Source organism: Protopterus annectens, chromosome 5.part1, assembly GCF_019279795.1.
Source record: "Protopterus annectens isolate FY-2018-M chromosome 5.part1, PAN1.0, whole genome shotgun sequence".
NCBI classification, from domain to species: Eukaryota; Metazoa; Chordata; order Ceratodontiformes; family Protopteridae; genus Protopterus; species Protopterus annectens.
Genome location: NC_056736.1, coordinates 710,494,481 through 710,511,113, shown reverse-complemented (window position 1 = coordinate 710,511,113; position 16,633 = coordinate 710,494,481). Strand labels below are relative to the sequence as shown.

At 36.7% G+C, this 16,633-nt stretch overlaps 1 protein-coding gene across 2 annotated transcripts in view; it reads right to left on the bottom strand.

The window, feature by feature from the left end:
• INTS4 (integrator complex subunit 4) overlaps window positions 1–16,633 on the bottom strand; it is a 1,189,969-nt gene that overhangs the window by 656,496 nt on the left and 516,840 nt on the right. For both annotated transcript variants that reach the window (XM_044073339.1, XM_044073340.1), the window contains exon 11: window positions 12,103–12,308. In XM_044073339.1, coding sequence (XP_043929274.1) covers window positions 12,103–12,308 — 206 coding nt within the window. The remainder of the gene's footprint in view (window positions 1–12,102; window positions 12,309–16,633) is intronic.

Sequence of the window (16,633 nt, the reverse complement as noted above, 5' to 3'; positions counted from 1 at the left end):
CAGTACACTCTCCTCTCTGTAATAAGGTACAACTTTTATTAATGATATAGAGCATATCCAGTACACCCTCCTCTCTGTAATAAGGTATAACTTTTATTAATGATATAGAGCATATCCAGTACACCCTCCTCTCTGTAATAAGGTACAACTTTTATTAATGATATAGAGCATATCCAGTACACCCTCCTCTCTGTAATAAGGTACAACTTTTATTAATGATATAGAGCATATCCAGTACACCCTCCTCTCTGTAATAAGGTACAACTTTTATTAATGATATAGAGCATATCCAGTACACCCTCCTCTCTGTAATAAGGTACAACTTTTATTAATGATATAGAGCATATCCAGTACACCCTCCTCTCTGTAATAAGGTACAACTTTTATTAATGATATAGAGCATATCCAGTACACCCTCCTCTCTGTAATAAGGTACAACTTTTATTAATGATATAGAGCATATCCAGTACACCCTCCTCTCTGTAATAAGGTATAACTTTTATTAATGATATAGAGCATATCCAGTACACCCTCCTCTCTGTAATAAGGTACAACTTTTATTAATGATATAGAGCATATCCAGTACACCCTCCTCTCTGTAATAAGGTACAACTTTTATTAATGATATAGAGCATATCCAGTACACCCTCCTCTCTGTAATAAGGTACAACTTTTATTAATGATATAGAGCATATCCAGTACACCCTCCTCTCTGTAATAAGGTATAACTTTTATTAATGATATAGAGCATATCCAGTACACCCTCCTCTCTGTAATAAGGTACAACTTTTATTAATGATATAGAGCATATCCAGTACACCCTCCTCTCTGTAATAAGGTACAACTTTTATTAATGATATAGAGCATATCCAGTACACCCTCCTCTCTGTAATAAGGTACAACTTTTATTAATGATATAGAGCATATCCAGTACACCCTCCTCTCTGTAATAAGGTACAACTTTTATTAATGATATAGAGCATATCCAGTACACCCTCCTCTCTGTAATAAGGTACAACTTTTATTAATGATATAGAGCATATCCAGTACACCCTCCTCTCTGTAATAAGGTACAACTTTTATTAATGATATAGAGCATATCCAGTACACCCTCCTCTCTGTAATAAGGTACAACTTTTATTAATGATATAGAGCATATCCAGTACACCCTCCTCTCTGTAATAAGGTACAACTTTTATTAATGATATAGAGCATATCCAGTACACCCTCCTCTCTGTAATAAGGTACAACTTTTATTAATGATATAGAGCATATCCAGTACACCCTCCTCTCTGTAATAAGGTACAACTTTTATTAATGATATAGAGCATATCCAGTACACCCTCCTCTCTGTAATAAGGTACAACTTTTATTAATGATATAGAGCATATCCAGTACACCCTCCTCTCTGTAATAAGGTACAACTTTTATTAATGATATAGAGCATATCCAGTACACCCTCCTCTCTGTAATAAGGTACAACTTTTATTAATGATATAGAGCATATCCAGTACACCCTCCTCTCTGTAATAAGGTATAACTTTTATTAATGATATAGAGCATATCCAGTACACCCTCCTCTCTGTAATAAGGTACAACTTTTATTAATGATATAGAGCATATCCAGTACACCCTCCTCTCTGTAATAAGGTACAACTTTTATTAATGATATAGAGCATATCCAGTACACCCTCCTCTCTGTAATAAGGTACAACTTTTATTAATGATATAGAGCATATCCAGTACACCCTCCTCTCTGTAATAAGGTACAACTTTTATTAATGATATAGAGCATATCCAGTACACCCTCCTCTCTGTAATAAGGTACAACTTTTATTAATGATATAGAGCATATCCAGTACACCCTCCTCTCTGTAATAAGGTACAACTTTTATTAATGATATAGAGCATATCCAGTACACCCTCCTCTCTGTAATAAGGTACAACTTTTATTAATGATATAGAGCATATCCAGTACACCCTCCTCTCTGTAATAAGGTATAACTTTTATTAATGATATAGAGCATATCCAGTACACCCTCCTCTCTGTAATAAGGTATAACTTTTATTAATGATATAGAGCATATCCAGTACACCCTCCTCTCTGTAATAAGGTACAACTTTTATTAATGATATAGAGCATATCCAGTACACCCTCCTCTCTGTAATAAGGTACAACTTTTATTAATGATATAGAGCATATCCAGTACACCCTCCTCTCTGTAATAAGGTACAACTTTTATTAATGATATAGAGCATATCCAGTACACCCTCCTCTCTGTAATAAGGTACAACTTTTATTAATGATATAGAGCATATCCAGTACACCCTCCTCTCTGTAATAAGGTACAACTTTTATTAATGATATAGAGCATATCCAGTACACCCTCCTCTCTGTAATAAGGTACAACTTTTATTAATGATATAGAGCATATCCAGTACACCCTCCTCTCTGTAATAAGGTACAACTTTTATTAATGATATAGAGCATATCCAGTACACCCTCCTCTCTGTAATAAGGTACAACTTTTATTAATGATATAGAGCATATCCAGTACACCCTCCTCTCTGTAATAAGGTACAACTTTTATTAATGATATAGAGCATATCCAGTACACCCTCCTCTCTGTAATAAGGTACAACTTTTATTAATGATATAGAGCATATCCAGTACACCCTCCTCTCTGTAATAAGGTACAACTTTTATTAATGATATAGAGCATATCCAGTACACCCTCCTCTCTGTAATAAGGTACAACTTTTATTAATGATATAGAGCATATCCAGTACACCCTCCTCTCTGTAATAAGGTACAACTTTTATTAATGATATAGAGCATATCCAGTACACCCTCCTCTCTGTAATAAGGTACAACTTTTATTAATGATATAGAGCATATCCAGTACACCCTCCTCTCTGTAATAAGGTACAACTTTTATTAATGATATAGAGCATATCCAGTACACCCTCCTCTCTGTAATAAGGTACAACTTTTATTAATGATATAGAGCATATCCAGTACACCCTCCTCTCTGTAATAAGGTACAACTTTTATTAATGATATAGAGCATATCCAGTACACCCTCCTCTCTGTAATAAGGTACAACTTTTATTAATGATATAGAGCATATCCAGTACACCCTCCTCTCTGTAATAAGGTACAACTTTTATTAATGATATAGAGCATATCCAGTACACCCTCCTCTCTGTAATAAGGTACAACTTTTATTAATGATATAGAGCATATCCAGTACACCCTCCTCTCTGTAATAAGGTACAACTTTTATTAATGATATAGAGCATATCCAGTACACCCTCCTCTCTGTAATAAGGTACAACTTTTATTAATGATATAGAGCATATCCAGTACACCCTCCTCTCTGTAATAAGGTACAACTTTTATTAATGATATAGAGCATATCCAGTACACCCTCCTCTCTGTAATAAGGTACAACTTTTATTAATGATATAGAGCATATCCAGTACACCCTCCTCTCTGTAATAAGGTACAACTTTTATTAATGATATAGAGCATATCCAGTACACCCTCCTCTCTGTAATAAGGTACAACTTTTATTAATGATATAGAGCATATCCAGTACACCCTCCTCTCTGTAATAAGGTACAACTTTTATTAATGATATAGAGCATATCCAGTACACCCTCCTCTCTGTAATAAGGTACAACTTTTATTAATGATATAGAGCATATCCAGTACACCCTCCTCTCTGTAATAAGGTACAACTTTTATTAATGATATAGAGCATATCCAGTACACCCTCCTCTCTGTAATAAGGTACAACTTTTATTAATGATATAGAGCATATCCAGTACACCCTCCTCTCTGTAATAAGGTACAACTTTTATTAATGATATAGAGCATATCCAGTACACCCTCCTCTCTGTAATAAGGTACAACTTTTATTAATGATATAGAGCATATCCAGTACACCCTCCTCTCTGTAATAAGGTACAACTTTTATTAATGATATAGAGCATATCCAGTACACCCTCCTCTCTGTAATAAGGTACAACTTTTATTAATGATATAGAGCATATCCAGTACACCCTCCTCTCTGTAATAAGGTACAACTTTTATTAATGATATAGAGCATATCCAGTACACCCTCCTCTCTGTAATAAGGTACAACTTTTATTAATGATATAGAGCATATCCAGTACACCCTCCTCTCTGTAATAAGGTACAACTTTTATTAATGATATAGAGCATATCCAGTACACCCTCCTCTCTGTAATAAGGTACAACTTTTATTAATGATATAGAGCATATCCAGTACACCCTCCTCTCTGTAATAAGGTACAACTTTTATTAATGATATAGAGCATATCCAGTACACCCTCCTCTCTGTAATAAGGTACAACTTTTATTAATGATATAGAGCATATCCAGTACACCCTCCTCTCTGTAATAAGGTACAACTTTTATTAATGATATAGAGCATATCCAGTACACCCTCCTCTCTGTAATAAGGTACAACTTTTATTAATGATATAGAGCATATCCAGTACACCCTCCTCTCTGTAATAAGGTACAACTTTTATTAATGATATAGAGCATATCCAGTACACCCTCCTCTCTGTAATAAGGTACAACTTTTATTAATGATATAGAGCATATCCAGTACACCCTCCTCTCTGTAATAAGGTACAACTTTTATTAATGATATAGAGCATATCCAGTACACCCTCCTCTCTGTAATAAGGTACAACTTTTATTAATGATATAGAGCATATCCAGTACACCCTCCTCTCTGTAATAAGGTACAACTTTTATTAATGATATAGAGCATATCCAGTACACCCTCCTCTCTGTAATAAGGTACAACTTTTATTAATGATATAGAGCATATCCAGTACACCCTCCTCTCTGTAATAAGGTACAACTTTTATTAATGATATAGAGCATATCCAGTACACCCTCCTCTCTGTAATAAGGTACAACTTTTATTAATGATATAGAGCATATCCAGTACACCCTCCTCTCTGTAATAAGGTACAACTTTTATTAATGATATAGAGCATATCCAGTACACCCTCCTCTCTGTAATAAGGTACAACTTTTATTAATGATATAGAGCATATCCAGTACACCCTCCTCTCTGTAATAAGGTACAACTTTTATTAATGATATAGAGCATATCCAGTACACCCTCCTCTCTGTAATAAGGTACAACTTTTATTAATGATATAGAGCATATCCAGTACACCCTCCTCTCTGTAATAAGGTACAACTTTTATTAATGATATAGAGCATATCCAGTACACCCTCCTCTCTGTAATAAGGTACAACTTTTATTAATGATATAGAGCATATCCAGTACACCCTCCTCTCTGTAATAAGGTACAACTTTTATTAATGATATAGAGCATATCCAGTACACCCTCCTCTCTGTAATAAGGTACAACTTTTATTAATGATATAGAGCATATCCAGTACACCCTCCTCTCTGTAATAAGGTACAACTTTTATTAATGATATAGAGCATATCCAGTACACCCTCCTCTCTGTAATAAGGTACAACTTTTATTAATGATATAGAGCATATCCAGTACACCCTCCTCTCTGTAATAAGGTACAACTTTTATTAATGATATAGAGCATATCCAGTACACCCTCCTCTCTGTAATAAGGTACAACTTTTATTAATGATATAGAGCATATCCAGTACACCCTCCTCTCTGTAATAAGGTACAACTTTTATTAATGATATAGAGCATATCCAGTACACCCTCCTCTCTGTAATAAGGTACAACTTTTATTAATGATATAGAGCATATCCAGTACACCCTCCTCTCTGTAATAAGGTACAACTTTTATTAATGATATAGAGCATATCCAGTACACCCTCCTCTCTGTAATAAGGTACAACTTTTATTAATGATATAGAGCATATCCAGTACACCCTCCTCTCTGTAATAAGGTACAACTTTTATTAATGATATAGAGCATATCCAGTACACCCTCCTCTCTGTAATAAGGTACAACTTTTATTAATGATATAGAGCATATCCAGTACACCCTCCTCTCTGTAATAAGGTACAACTTTTATTAATGATATAGAGCATATCCAGTACACCCTCCTCTCTGTAATAAGGTACAACTTTTATTAATGATATAGAGCATATCCAGTACACCCTCCTCTCTGTAATAAGGTACAACTTTTATTAATGATATAGAGCATATCCAGTACACCCTCCTCTCTGTAATAAGGTACAACTTTTATTAATGATATAGAGCATATCCAGTACACCCTCCTCTCTGTAATAAGGTACAACTTTTATTAATGATATAGAGCATATCCAGTACACCCTCCTCTCTGTAATAAGGTACAACTTTTATTAATGATATAGAGCATATCCAGTACACCCTCCTCTCTGTAATAAGGTACAACTTTTATTAATGATATAGAGCATATCCAGTACACCCTCCTCTCTGTAATAAGGTATAACTTTTATTAATGATATAGAGCATATCCAGTACACCCTCCTCTCTGTAATAAGGTACAACTTTTATTAATGATATAGAGCATATCCAGTACACCCTCCTCTCTGTAATAAGGTACAACTTTTATTAATGATATAGAGCATATCCAGTACACCCTCCTCTCTGTAATAAGGTACAACTTTTATTAATGATATAGAGCATATCCAGTACACCCTCCTCTCTGTAATAAGGTACAACTTTTATTAATGATATAGAGCATATCCAGTACACCCTCCTCTCTGTAATAAGGTACAACTTTTATTAATGATATAGAGCATATCCAGTACACCCTCCTCTCTGTAATAAGGTACAACTTTTATTAATGATATAGAGCATATCCAGTACACCCTCCTCTCTGTAATAAGGTACAACTTTTATTAATGATATAGAGCATATCCAGTACACCCTCCTCTCTGTAATAAGGTACAACTTTTATTAATGATATAGAGCATATCCAGTACACCCTCCTCTCTGTAATAAGGTACAACTTTTATTAATGATATAGAGCATATCCAGTACACCCTCCTCTCTGTAATAAGGTACAACTTTTATTAATGATATAGAGCATATCCAGTACACCCTCCTCTCTGTAATAAGGTACAACTTTTATTAATGATATAGAGCATATCCAGTACACCCTCCTCTCTGTAATAAGGTACAACTTTTATTAATGATATAGAGCATATCCAGTACACCCTCCTCTCTGTAATAAGGTACAACTTTTATTAATGATATAGAGCATATCCAGTACACCCTCCTCTCTGTAATAAGGTACAACTTTTATTAATGATATAGAGCATATCCAGTACACCCTCCTCTCTGTAATAAGGTACAACTTTTATTAATGATATAGAGCATATCCAGTACACCCTCCTCTCTGTAATAAGGTACAACTTTTATTAATGATATAGAGCATATCCAGTACACCCTCCTCTCTGTAATAAGGTACAACTTTTATTAATGATATAGAGCATATCCAGTACACCCTCCTCTCTGTAATAAGGTACAACTTTTATTAATGATATAGAGCATATCCAGTACACCCTCCTCTCTGTAATAAGGTACAACTTTTATTAATGATATAGAGCATATCCAGTACACCCTCCTCTCTGTAATAAGGTACAACTTTTATTAATGATATAGAGCATATCCAGTACACCCTCCTCTCTGTAATAAGGTACAACTTTTATTAATGATATAGAGCATATCCAGTACACCCTCCTCTCTGTAATAAGGTACAACTTTTATTAATGATATAGAGCATATCCAGTACACCCTCCTCTCTGTAATAAGGTACAACTTTTATTAATGATATAGAGCATATCCAGTACACCCTCCTCTCTGTAATAAGGTACAACTTTTATTAATGATATAGAGCATATCCAGTACACCCTCCTCTCTGTAATAAGGTACAACTTTTATTAATGATATAGAGCATATCCAGTACACCCTCCTCTCTGTAATAAGGTACAACTTTTATTAATGATATAGAGCATATCCAGTACACCCTCCTCTCTGTAATAAGGTACAACTTTTATTAATGATATAGAGCATATCCAGTACACCCTCCTCTCTGTAATAAGGTACAACTTTTATTAATGATATAGAGCATATCCAGTACACCCTCCTCTCTGTAATAAGGTACAACTTTTATTAATGATATAGAGCATATCCAGTACACCCTCCTCTCTGTAATAAGGTACAACTTTTATTAATGATATAGAGCATATCCAGTACACCCTCCTCTCTGTAATAAGGTATAACTTTTATTAATGATATAGAGCATATCCAGTACACCCTCCTCTCTGTAATAAGGTATAACTTTTATTAATGATATAGAGCATATCCAGTACACCCTCCTCTCTGTAATAAGGTACAACTTTTATTAATGATATAGAGCATATCCAGTACACCCTCCTCTCTGTAATAAGGTACAACTTTTATTAATGATATAGAGCATATCCAGTACACCCTCCTCTCTGTAATAAGGTACAACTTTTATTAATGATATAGAGCATATCCAGTACACCCTCCTCTCTGTAATAAGGTACAACTTTTATTAATGATATAGAGCATATCCAGTACACCCTCCTCTCTGTAATAAGGTACAACTTTTATTAATGATATAGAGCATATCCAGTACACCCTCCTCTCTGTAATAAGGTACAACTTTTATTAATGATATAGAGCATATCCAGTACACCCTCCTCTCTGTAATAAGGTACAACTTTTATTAATGATATAGAGCATATCCAGTACACCCTCCTCTCTGTAATAAGGTACAACTTTTATTAATGATATAGAGCATATCCAGTACACCCTCCTCTCTGTAATAAGGTACAACTTTTATTAATGATATAGAGCATATCCAGTACACCCTCCTCTCTGTAATAAGGTACAACTTTTATTAATGATATAGAGCATATCCAGTACACCCTCCTCTCTGTAATAAGGTACAACTTTTATTAATGATATAGAGCATATCCAGTACACCCTCCTCTCTGTAATAAGGTACAACTTTTATTAATGATATAGAGCATATCCAGTACACCCTCCTCTCTGTAATAAGGTACAACTTTTATTAATGATATAGAGCATATCCAGTACACCCTCCTCTCTGTAATAAGGTACAACTTTTATTAATGATATAGAGCATATCCAGTACACCCTCCTCTCTGTAATAAGGTACAACTTTTATTAATGATATAGAGCATATCCAGTACACCCTCCTCTCTGTAATAAGGTACAACTTTTATTAATGATATAGAGCATATCCAGTACACCCTCCTCTCTGTAATAAGGTACAACTTTTATTAATGATATAGAGCATATCCAGTACACCCTCCTCTCTGTAATAAGGTACAACTTTTATTAATGATATAGAGCATATCCAGTACACCCTCCTCTCTGTAATAAGGTACAACTTTTATTAATGATATAGAGCATATCCAGTACACCCTCCTCTCTGTAATAAGGTACAACTTTTATTAATGATATAGAGCATATCCAGTACACCCTCCTCTCTGTAATAAGGTACAACTTTTATTAATGATATAGAGCATATCCAGTACACCCTCCTCTCTGTAATAAGGTACAACTTTTATTAATGATATAGAGCATATCCAGTACACCCTCCTCTCTGTAATAAGGTACAACTTTTATTAATGATATAGAGCATATCCAGTACACCCTCCTCTCTGTAATAAGGTACAACTTTTATTAATGATATAGAGCATATCCAGTACACCCTCCTCTCTGTAATAAGGTACAACTTTTTATTAATGACATAGAGCATATCCAGTACACCCTCCTCTCTGTAATAAGGTACAACTTTTATTAATGATATAGAGCATATCCAGTACACCCTCCTCTCTGTAATAAGGTACAACTTTTATTAATGATATAGAGCATATCCAGTACACCCTCCTCTCTGTAATAAGGTACAACTTTTATTAATGATATAGAGCATATCCAGTACACCCTCCTCTCTGTAATAAGGTACAACTTTTATTAATGATATAGAGCATATCCAGTACACCCTCCTCTCTGTAATAAGGTACAACTTTTATTAATGATATAGAGCATATCCAGTACACCCTCCTCTCTGTAATAAGGTACAACTTTTATTAATGATATAGAGCATATCCAGTACACCCTCCTCTCTGTAATAAGGTATAACTTTTATTAATGATATAGAGCATATCCAGTACACCCTCCTCTCTGTAATAAGGTACAACTTTTATTAATGATATAGAGCATATCCAGTACACCCTCCTCTCTGTAATAAGGTACAACTTTTATTAATGATATAGAGCATATCCAGTACACCCTCCTCTCTGTAATAAGGTATAACTTTTATTAATGATATAGAGCATATCCAGTACACCCTCCTCTCTGTAATAAGGTATAACTTTTATTAATGATATAGAGCATATCCAGTACACCCTCCTCTCTGTAATAAGGTACAACTTTTATTAATGATATAGAGCATATCCAGTACACCCTCCTCTCTGTAATAAGGTACAACTTTTATTAATGATATAGAGCATATCCAGTACACCCTCCTCTCTGTAATAAGGTACAACTTTTATTAATGATATAGAGCATATCCAGTACACCCTCCTCTCTGTAATAAGGTACAACTTTTATTAATGATATAGAGCATATCCAGTACACCAGTACACCCTCCTCTCTATAATAAGGTACAACTTTTATTAATGATATAGAGCATATCCAGTACACCCTCCTGTCTGTAATAAGGTACAACTTTTATTAATGATATCGAGCATATCCAGTACACCCTCCTCTCTGTAATAAGGTACAACTTTTATTAATGATATCGAGCATATCCAGTACACCGTCCTCTCTGTAATAAGGTACAACTTTTATTAATGATATCGAGCATATCCAGTACACCCTCCTCTCTGTAATAAGATACAACTTTTATTAATGATATAGAGCATATCCAGTACACCCTCCTCTCTGTAATAAGGTACAACTTGTATTAATGATATAGAGCATATCCAGTACACCCTCCTCTCTGTAATAAGGTACAACTTGTATTAATGATATAGAGCATATCCAGTACACCCTCCTCTCTGTAATAAGGTACAACTTTTATTAATGATATAGAGCATATCCAGTACACCCTCCTCTCTGTAATAAGGTATAACTTTTATTAATGATATAGAGCATATCCAGTACACCCTCCTCTCTGTAATAAGGTACAACTTTTATTAATGATATATTGCATATCCAGTACACCCTCCTCTCTGTAATAAGGTATAACTTTTATTAATGATATAGAGCATATCCAGTACACGCTCCTCTCTGTAATAAGGTATAACTTTTATTAATGATATAGAGCATATCCAGTACACCCTCCTCTCTGTAATAAGGTACAACTTTTATTAATGATATAGAGCATATCCAGTACACCCTCCTCTCTGTAATACGGTACAACTTTTATTAATGATATAGAGCATATCCAGTACACCCTCCTCTCTGTAATAAGGTACAACTTTTATTAATGATATCGAGCATATCCAGTACACCCTCCTCTCTGTAATAAGGTACAACTTTTATTAATGATATAGAGCATATCCAGTACACCCTCCTCTCTGTAATAAGGTATAACTTTTATTAATGATATAGAGCATATCCAGTTCACCCTCCTCTCTGTAATAAGGTACAACTTTTATTAATGATACAGAGCATATCCAGTACACCCTCCTCTCTGTAATAAGGTATAACTTTTATTAATGATATAGAGCATATCCAGTACACCCTCCTCTCTGTAATAAGGTATAACTTTTATTAATGATATAGAGCATATCCAGTACACCCTCCTCTCTGTAATAAGGTATAACTTTTATTAATGATATAGAACATATCCAGTACACCCTCCTCTCTGTAATAAGGTATAACTTTTATTAATAATATAGAAATCAAAATGGTGCTTAAAATGCAAAACAGCAACAAGTACCCAAAATGCCACACTAAGGCTATACATCTTTTATTACATTTCCACCAATATGTGAGCCATTTCCCATCTTGGAACACTTGAAAATTATAAAGGTTTTAACAATCATACTTGCCTCCAGTACTGCCAAGACAGTGTCAAGTTGGTCTTCCCTAAGAGTAATGTGATTGGATATTTTCCGCAGGGAATGTATGGACTGCAGCCTCACTTCCTCAATCTCATCGTTAAACATATCCACAAGAAAATCGAGGCACTTCTCGGCAAAGGATGGGGAACTTTGTGCCAATGCGCACAAGGATTCAACAGCACTAATTCGCACCTCTACAGAGAGAAACACTGATTAGAAATGAATTGAACAACTAGCAAAATGTTTCTCACTAAATTTGTACAGGCAAATGCTTGTTTTCAGCATCCACTGTTATAAACCTGCTAAATATATAAGTATATATCATTTATTGATCTCTGTTGTTTTTCTTTCTTTCTTTTTTTTGAGAATTCCACTTTAAACCTAGGCGGCTTTAAATGCCAACTTTAGAAAGTATCCAGCTCGTAAACACTAAAACATACCAACAGCAATCATGGAGGATGGTGTTGTGCACATGGCATAGGAAAATCCATCCTCACTTTGATTTTGCATTGGTAGGTTGAGTAGTAGTACTGAGATAAATGCAATAAGTAGCAACAAACTGAAAACAGACAAAAAAAAAAAACAGTAAAAACACAGATAAGTCCTCAGACCCAGTTATTACAGTTGGTGTCTGTGGGGAAAAAGCTATTGCTTGGGCATAGAAGAGAAGAGGGACTCCTAATCTGGCAAATGTGGATGTCTAAATGAAGGAGTTGTGTAATGTAGAGTGGAGAATTAAGGTAAAAAAAAAAACTTCAGAAAAAGGCTAAATCAAAATTATTTCTATGGAATCCTGAATTAGCAGGTAGGTGTTGATGTACATTATAATTCACACAGGCTGCAACTGTCCCATACTCAGGTGGAAATGAACATCTCGGCTTGTGTCACTTCAGTGGCTCCCAAAGGGAATAATACAACGCATTTGTCACCAAAATGATTAGACAGTATTAAGGTGTAGCATTGTTGTAATTGTTATATCTGTCTTCAACATCCTGGCTGGTTTGATGATTTCTGTAATTTCTTACGGATTTATTCCTGTTATTATTTTAATAAAGTTGATGGCTATTAAAAAAAAAAGTCAGGCAAGTCATAAAAAAATGGAGATTCAAATGGAAACCATCTGGCTCCAAGCTCTGCTTTAAGAAATGATAGAGACAAGAAAATAATCCACATTATTCTTGGTGACGAGCTGCATGCAAAAAGCAAGTATTTATCAATGCTGCCTGCAGCTGGCCATCAAGAATAATGTGGACTGAATGCTGGCTTTTAGTGCAGTAGTAAAGCTGCGTATGAGTGTTACGGAGGGGTGGGCAGCAGGAGGAAGTCTAAGAAATACACATATCATCATTCTTTCAGATTCTCTAATATCGGACACAGAAAAAGTAATGTCAACTGTGGAAAATAAAGCAGACTGATTTTAAAAATTACCCAGCATGAACTAATTAGTTATATTATTCATTTTCACTCTAAAACCCAACATTAAAAAGCAATAAACAGCTGAGCAGAGAAAAAAAATACATTTAATGGGGAAATATGCAACTGACCCTTCAATTATGAGCAACCCAACCCTGCTGCATTGTATAGAATAGTTGTGTAAAATCTTACCGTAACCACAGATGTCCTTCTCTTCCATGTTGCAGTATTCTTAGTGTTGGATTTCCCACCTCAGGCAACCCGAACATAGTCTCCTACACAAAAGCTTAAGTCTGGTTGCAGTAGGTGTGTGGGTTGTCACATGCAGGGCCAATAACCCAGGGACCTTAAATGTGATGTTTGCATGCACAGACCTCAGAACTTGAAGGCCAGACAGAGAATTCCAAAGAGATTAAAAGGTAATGTCAGTCAGAAGTGTCATATGCTGGCTAGTCGCTCTTGGTGAAGGGTAGAGTTTCCTAGTGTCTTAGAGCTATGTCCATAGTCCAAACTTAATCCGGGGGATGGAGGGAGGGAAGGAATACTGCAACATGGAAGAGAAGGACATCTATGGTTAGATTTTACACAACTATTCTATTTCCTTCTATTCCTATGTTGCAGTATTCTTAATGTGGGAGAGTACCACAGCTTAGTTAGAGGGAAGGGTGGAGGTAAAAGTGGAAGATTCCAGGAACCACTGCAGGATTGCTCTAGCAAAACCTGCCCTGGCTCTGGAGACTTGGTCCAGCTTGTAGTGTTTGGTGAAGGTGTGAATAGTGGACCAAGTGGCTGCTTCCAAAATGGATGTTGTATCCAGCCCTCTGAGGAAGGTTTTGGAAGTAGCCATGCCTCTGGTGGAATGAGCTCTCACTCCAAGGGATAAGTGCTTTCCATGGTGTGAGGAGCAGAAATAGATGGATTTTTCTGACCCAACATGAAATAGTTTGCTTGGAGACTGCCTTGCCCAGAGCCCTGGGATGGAAGGAGACAAATAGTTGGTTAGATTTTCTGAACGACTTAGTTTTGTCTAGGTAGAATCTCAGCTGTCTATGTACATCCAGGAAATGGAGAATCCGCTCACTATTGTTAGCTGGGCTGGGGAGGAAGGTAGACAGTGAAAAGATTGATTTAAGGACAGTTCATTGACCACTTTGGGCATGAAGGAAGGGTTAGTACGCATGGTCACCCTGTCCTTGTGGAAGGTTGTGTAGGGGGGAGCAGGCCACGAAAGCTTGTAACTCGGACACTCTCCAGGCAGAAGTGATGGCCACTAACAGTACAGTCTTCCACGTACACAGTTGTAAAGAAGCATTGCTAGTTGGCTCAAAGGGGGCCAGTGTCAATTTTTCCAGGACAAAGGTCCCAGTATGGTGGTATGGGTTTTCTAGGTGGTCTGATGTGTACAACCCCTCTCAGGAAAAGTTTTACATCTAGCCTGGATAGGAAAGGGGGATCTAGAGGCAGGCAAGCCGAGATGGTTGAAAGGTGTACTTTCACTTTAGAGTAAGAAAGGCCACCATTAATGAGTTCACATACATAAGCAAGGACTAGGGAAGGGTCTGCTTAGCTGGGGTCCCTGTCCTTATGTAGACACCATTTGGAGAATCTCTCCCATTTGGATAAATATGATTTTCTAGTAGCAGGTTTCCTGGCCTCCCTCAGGACTATAAGCACATCCTCTGAGTAGTGGTGTCTAAAAGAGATTAGAAGTTTATCACACAGAGTGTTAGTGTTAACATCTGTAGGTGAGGATGGATTAGGGTTCCCTTTTATTGTGTGAGAAGGTCCACTTTGTGGGGTAACCTGAGGTAACTGTCCTTGGCTAGTGAGAGAATTAGGAGGAAACAGTGTTGCCTTGGCCAGTAGGGGGTCACCAGCAAGATTTTTGGTTTGTCCTTCCTGATTTTCAGTAGGACCTTTTGGATTAGAGGGAAGGGTGGGAAAGCGTATAGAAACAGTCCCTTCGATGTAATGCTGAAGGCATCTACTCTCCAGGCAAGTGGGGAGTGATCCTTGGTGCAAAAATTGTAAATGGTCTGTTCTGGGCGGAGGCAAACAGATCCACTTGAGGAGTGCCCCACTGGTGGACAATGTCAAGAAAGGTCTCTCTGTTCAACATCCACTCGTGCTGTAGAGAGGATGTTCTGCTGAGAATATTTGCTTGTTTGTTTTTCTGAGAGGTGATTTATGAGGCCTGCAGGGACAAGTTGTGCCTGGAGGTGAGGTCCCAGTTTTGCAGAGTTATTCTGAAAAGGAGGCAAGCTTTGGTCCCTTCCTTGTTTGTTGAGATACCACATAACTGTGGTGTTGTCTGTGAATATTAGAAGGGGGCCTGGGTGGAGGATAGGAAGAAAAGCCTCCAGGGCCAGAAGAACTGCAGTCATTTCCCTGACACTGTTATGCTTCTTTTGAAGGGTAGGATTCCATGCCTTCTGAACTCTGAAGCCTTTGCAGGTGGCTCCCCACCCTAGTTCTGATGCATCTGTGTGCATGAATTGGGTTAGGGAGGGGATTTGGCATGGTAATCTCGGGTTGTGAAGAATTTGTTGAATCCACCACCTTAGTTCTGATTTGAGGCAGGGCAGAAAGGGAATTTGTTTCTCCAGGGAGTGTTGGTGTTGTGACCACATGTTTTTGAGGTACCACTGTATGTGCATTCTTGCTAAAGGAAGTATGGGAATGGTGGCTGACATTAGCACCAGGAGTTGCAGGAATTGCCTTGCAGAAATATGGGGTTCTAGTAAAAGGTTTTGAAAGTGAGTGGAGAGAGAGTAGACCTTTTCCCTGGGAAGAAAGGCCTGCATCAGATATGTCCTGATTCTGCTATACAGAAAGATTTTGTCTTGCTGTGGGAGCAAGGAGGATTTGTTTAAGTTAAAGATGAATCCCAGGTTTTGAAGAAGGGTGGTGGTGAACCTGAGATGATTTTGCAGGACTTCTGTCTCTGCCAGAAAGAGAATGGATGCCTTGGGTCCTGCAGTAAGCAATGGCTGGGGCTAGGCATTTTGTGAATACCCTGGGTGCAGTAGACAAAATAAAGTGCAAGGCTGTAAACTGAAAATGAGAGCAGGGTCTAGTGAAACATAAGAATTTTCTGTAGGAGGGT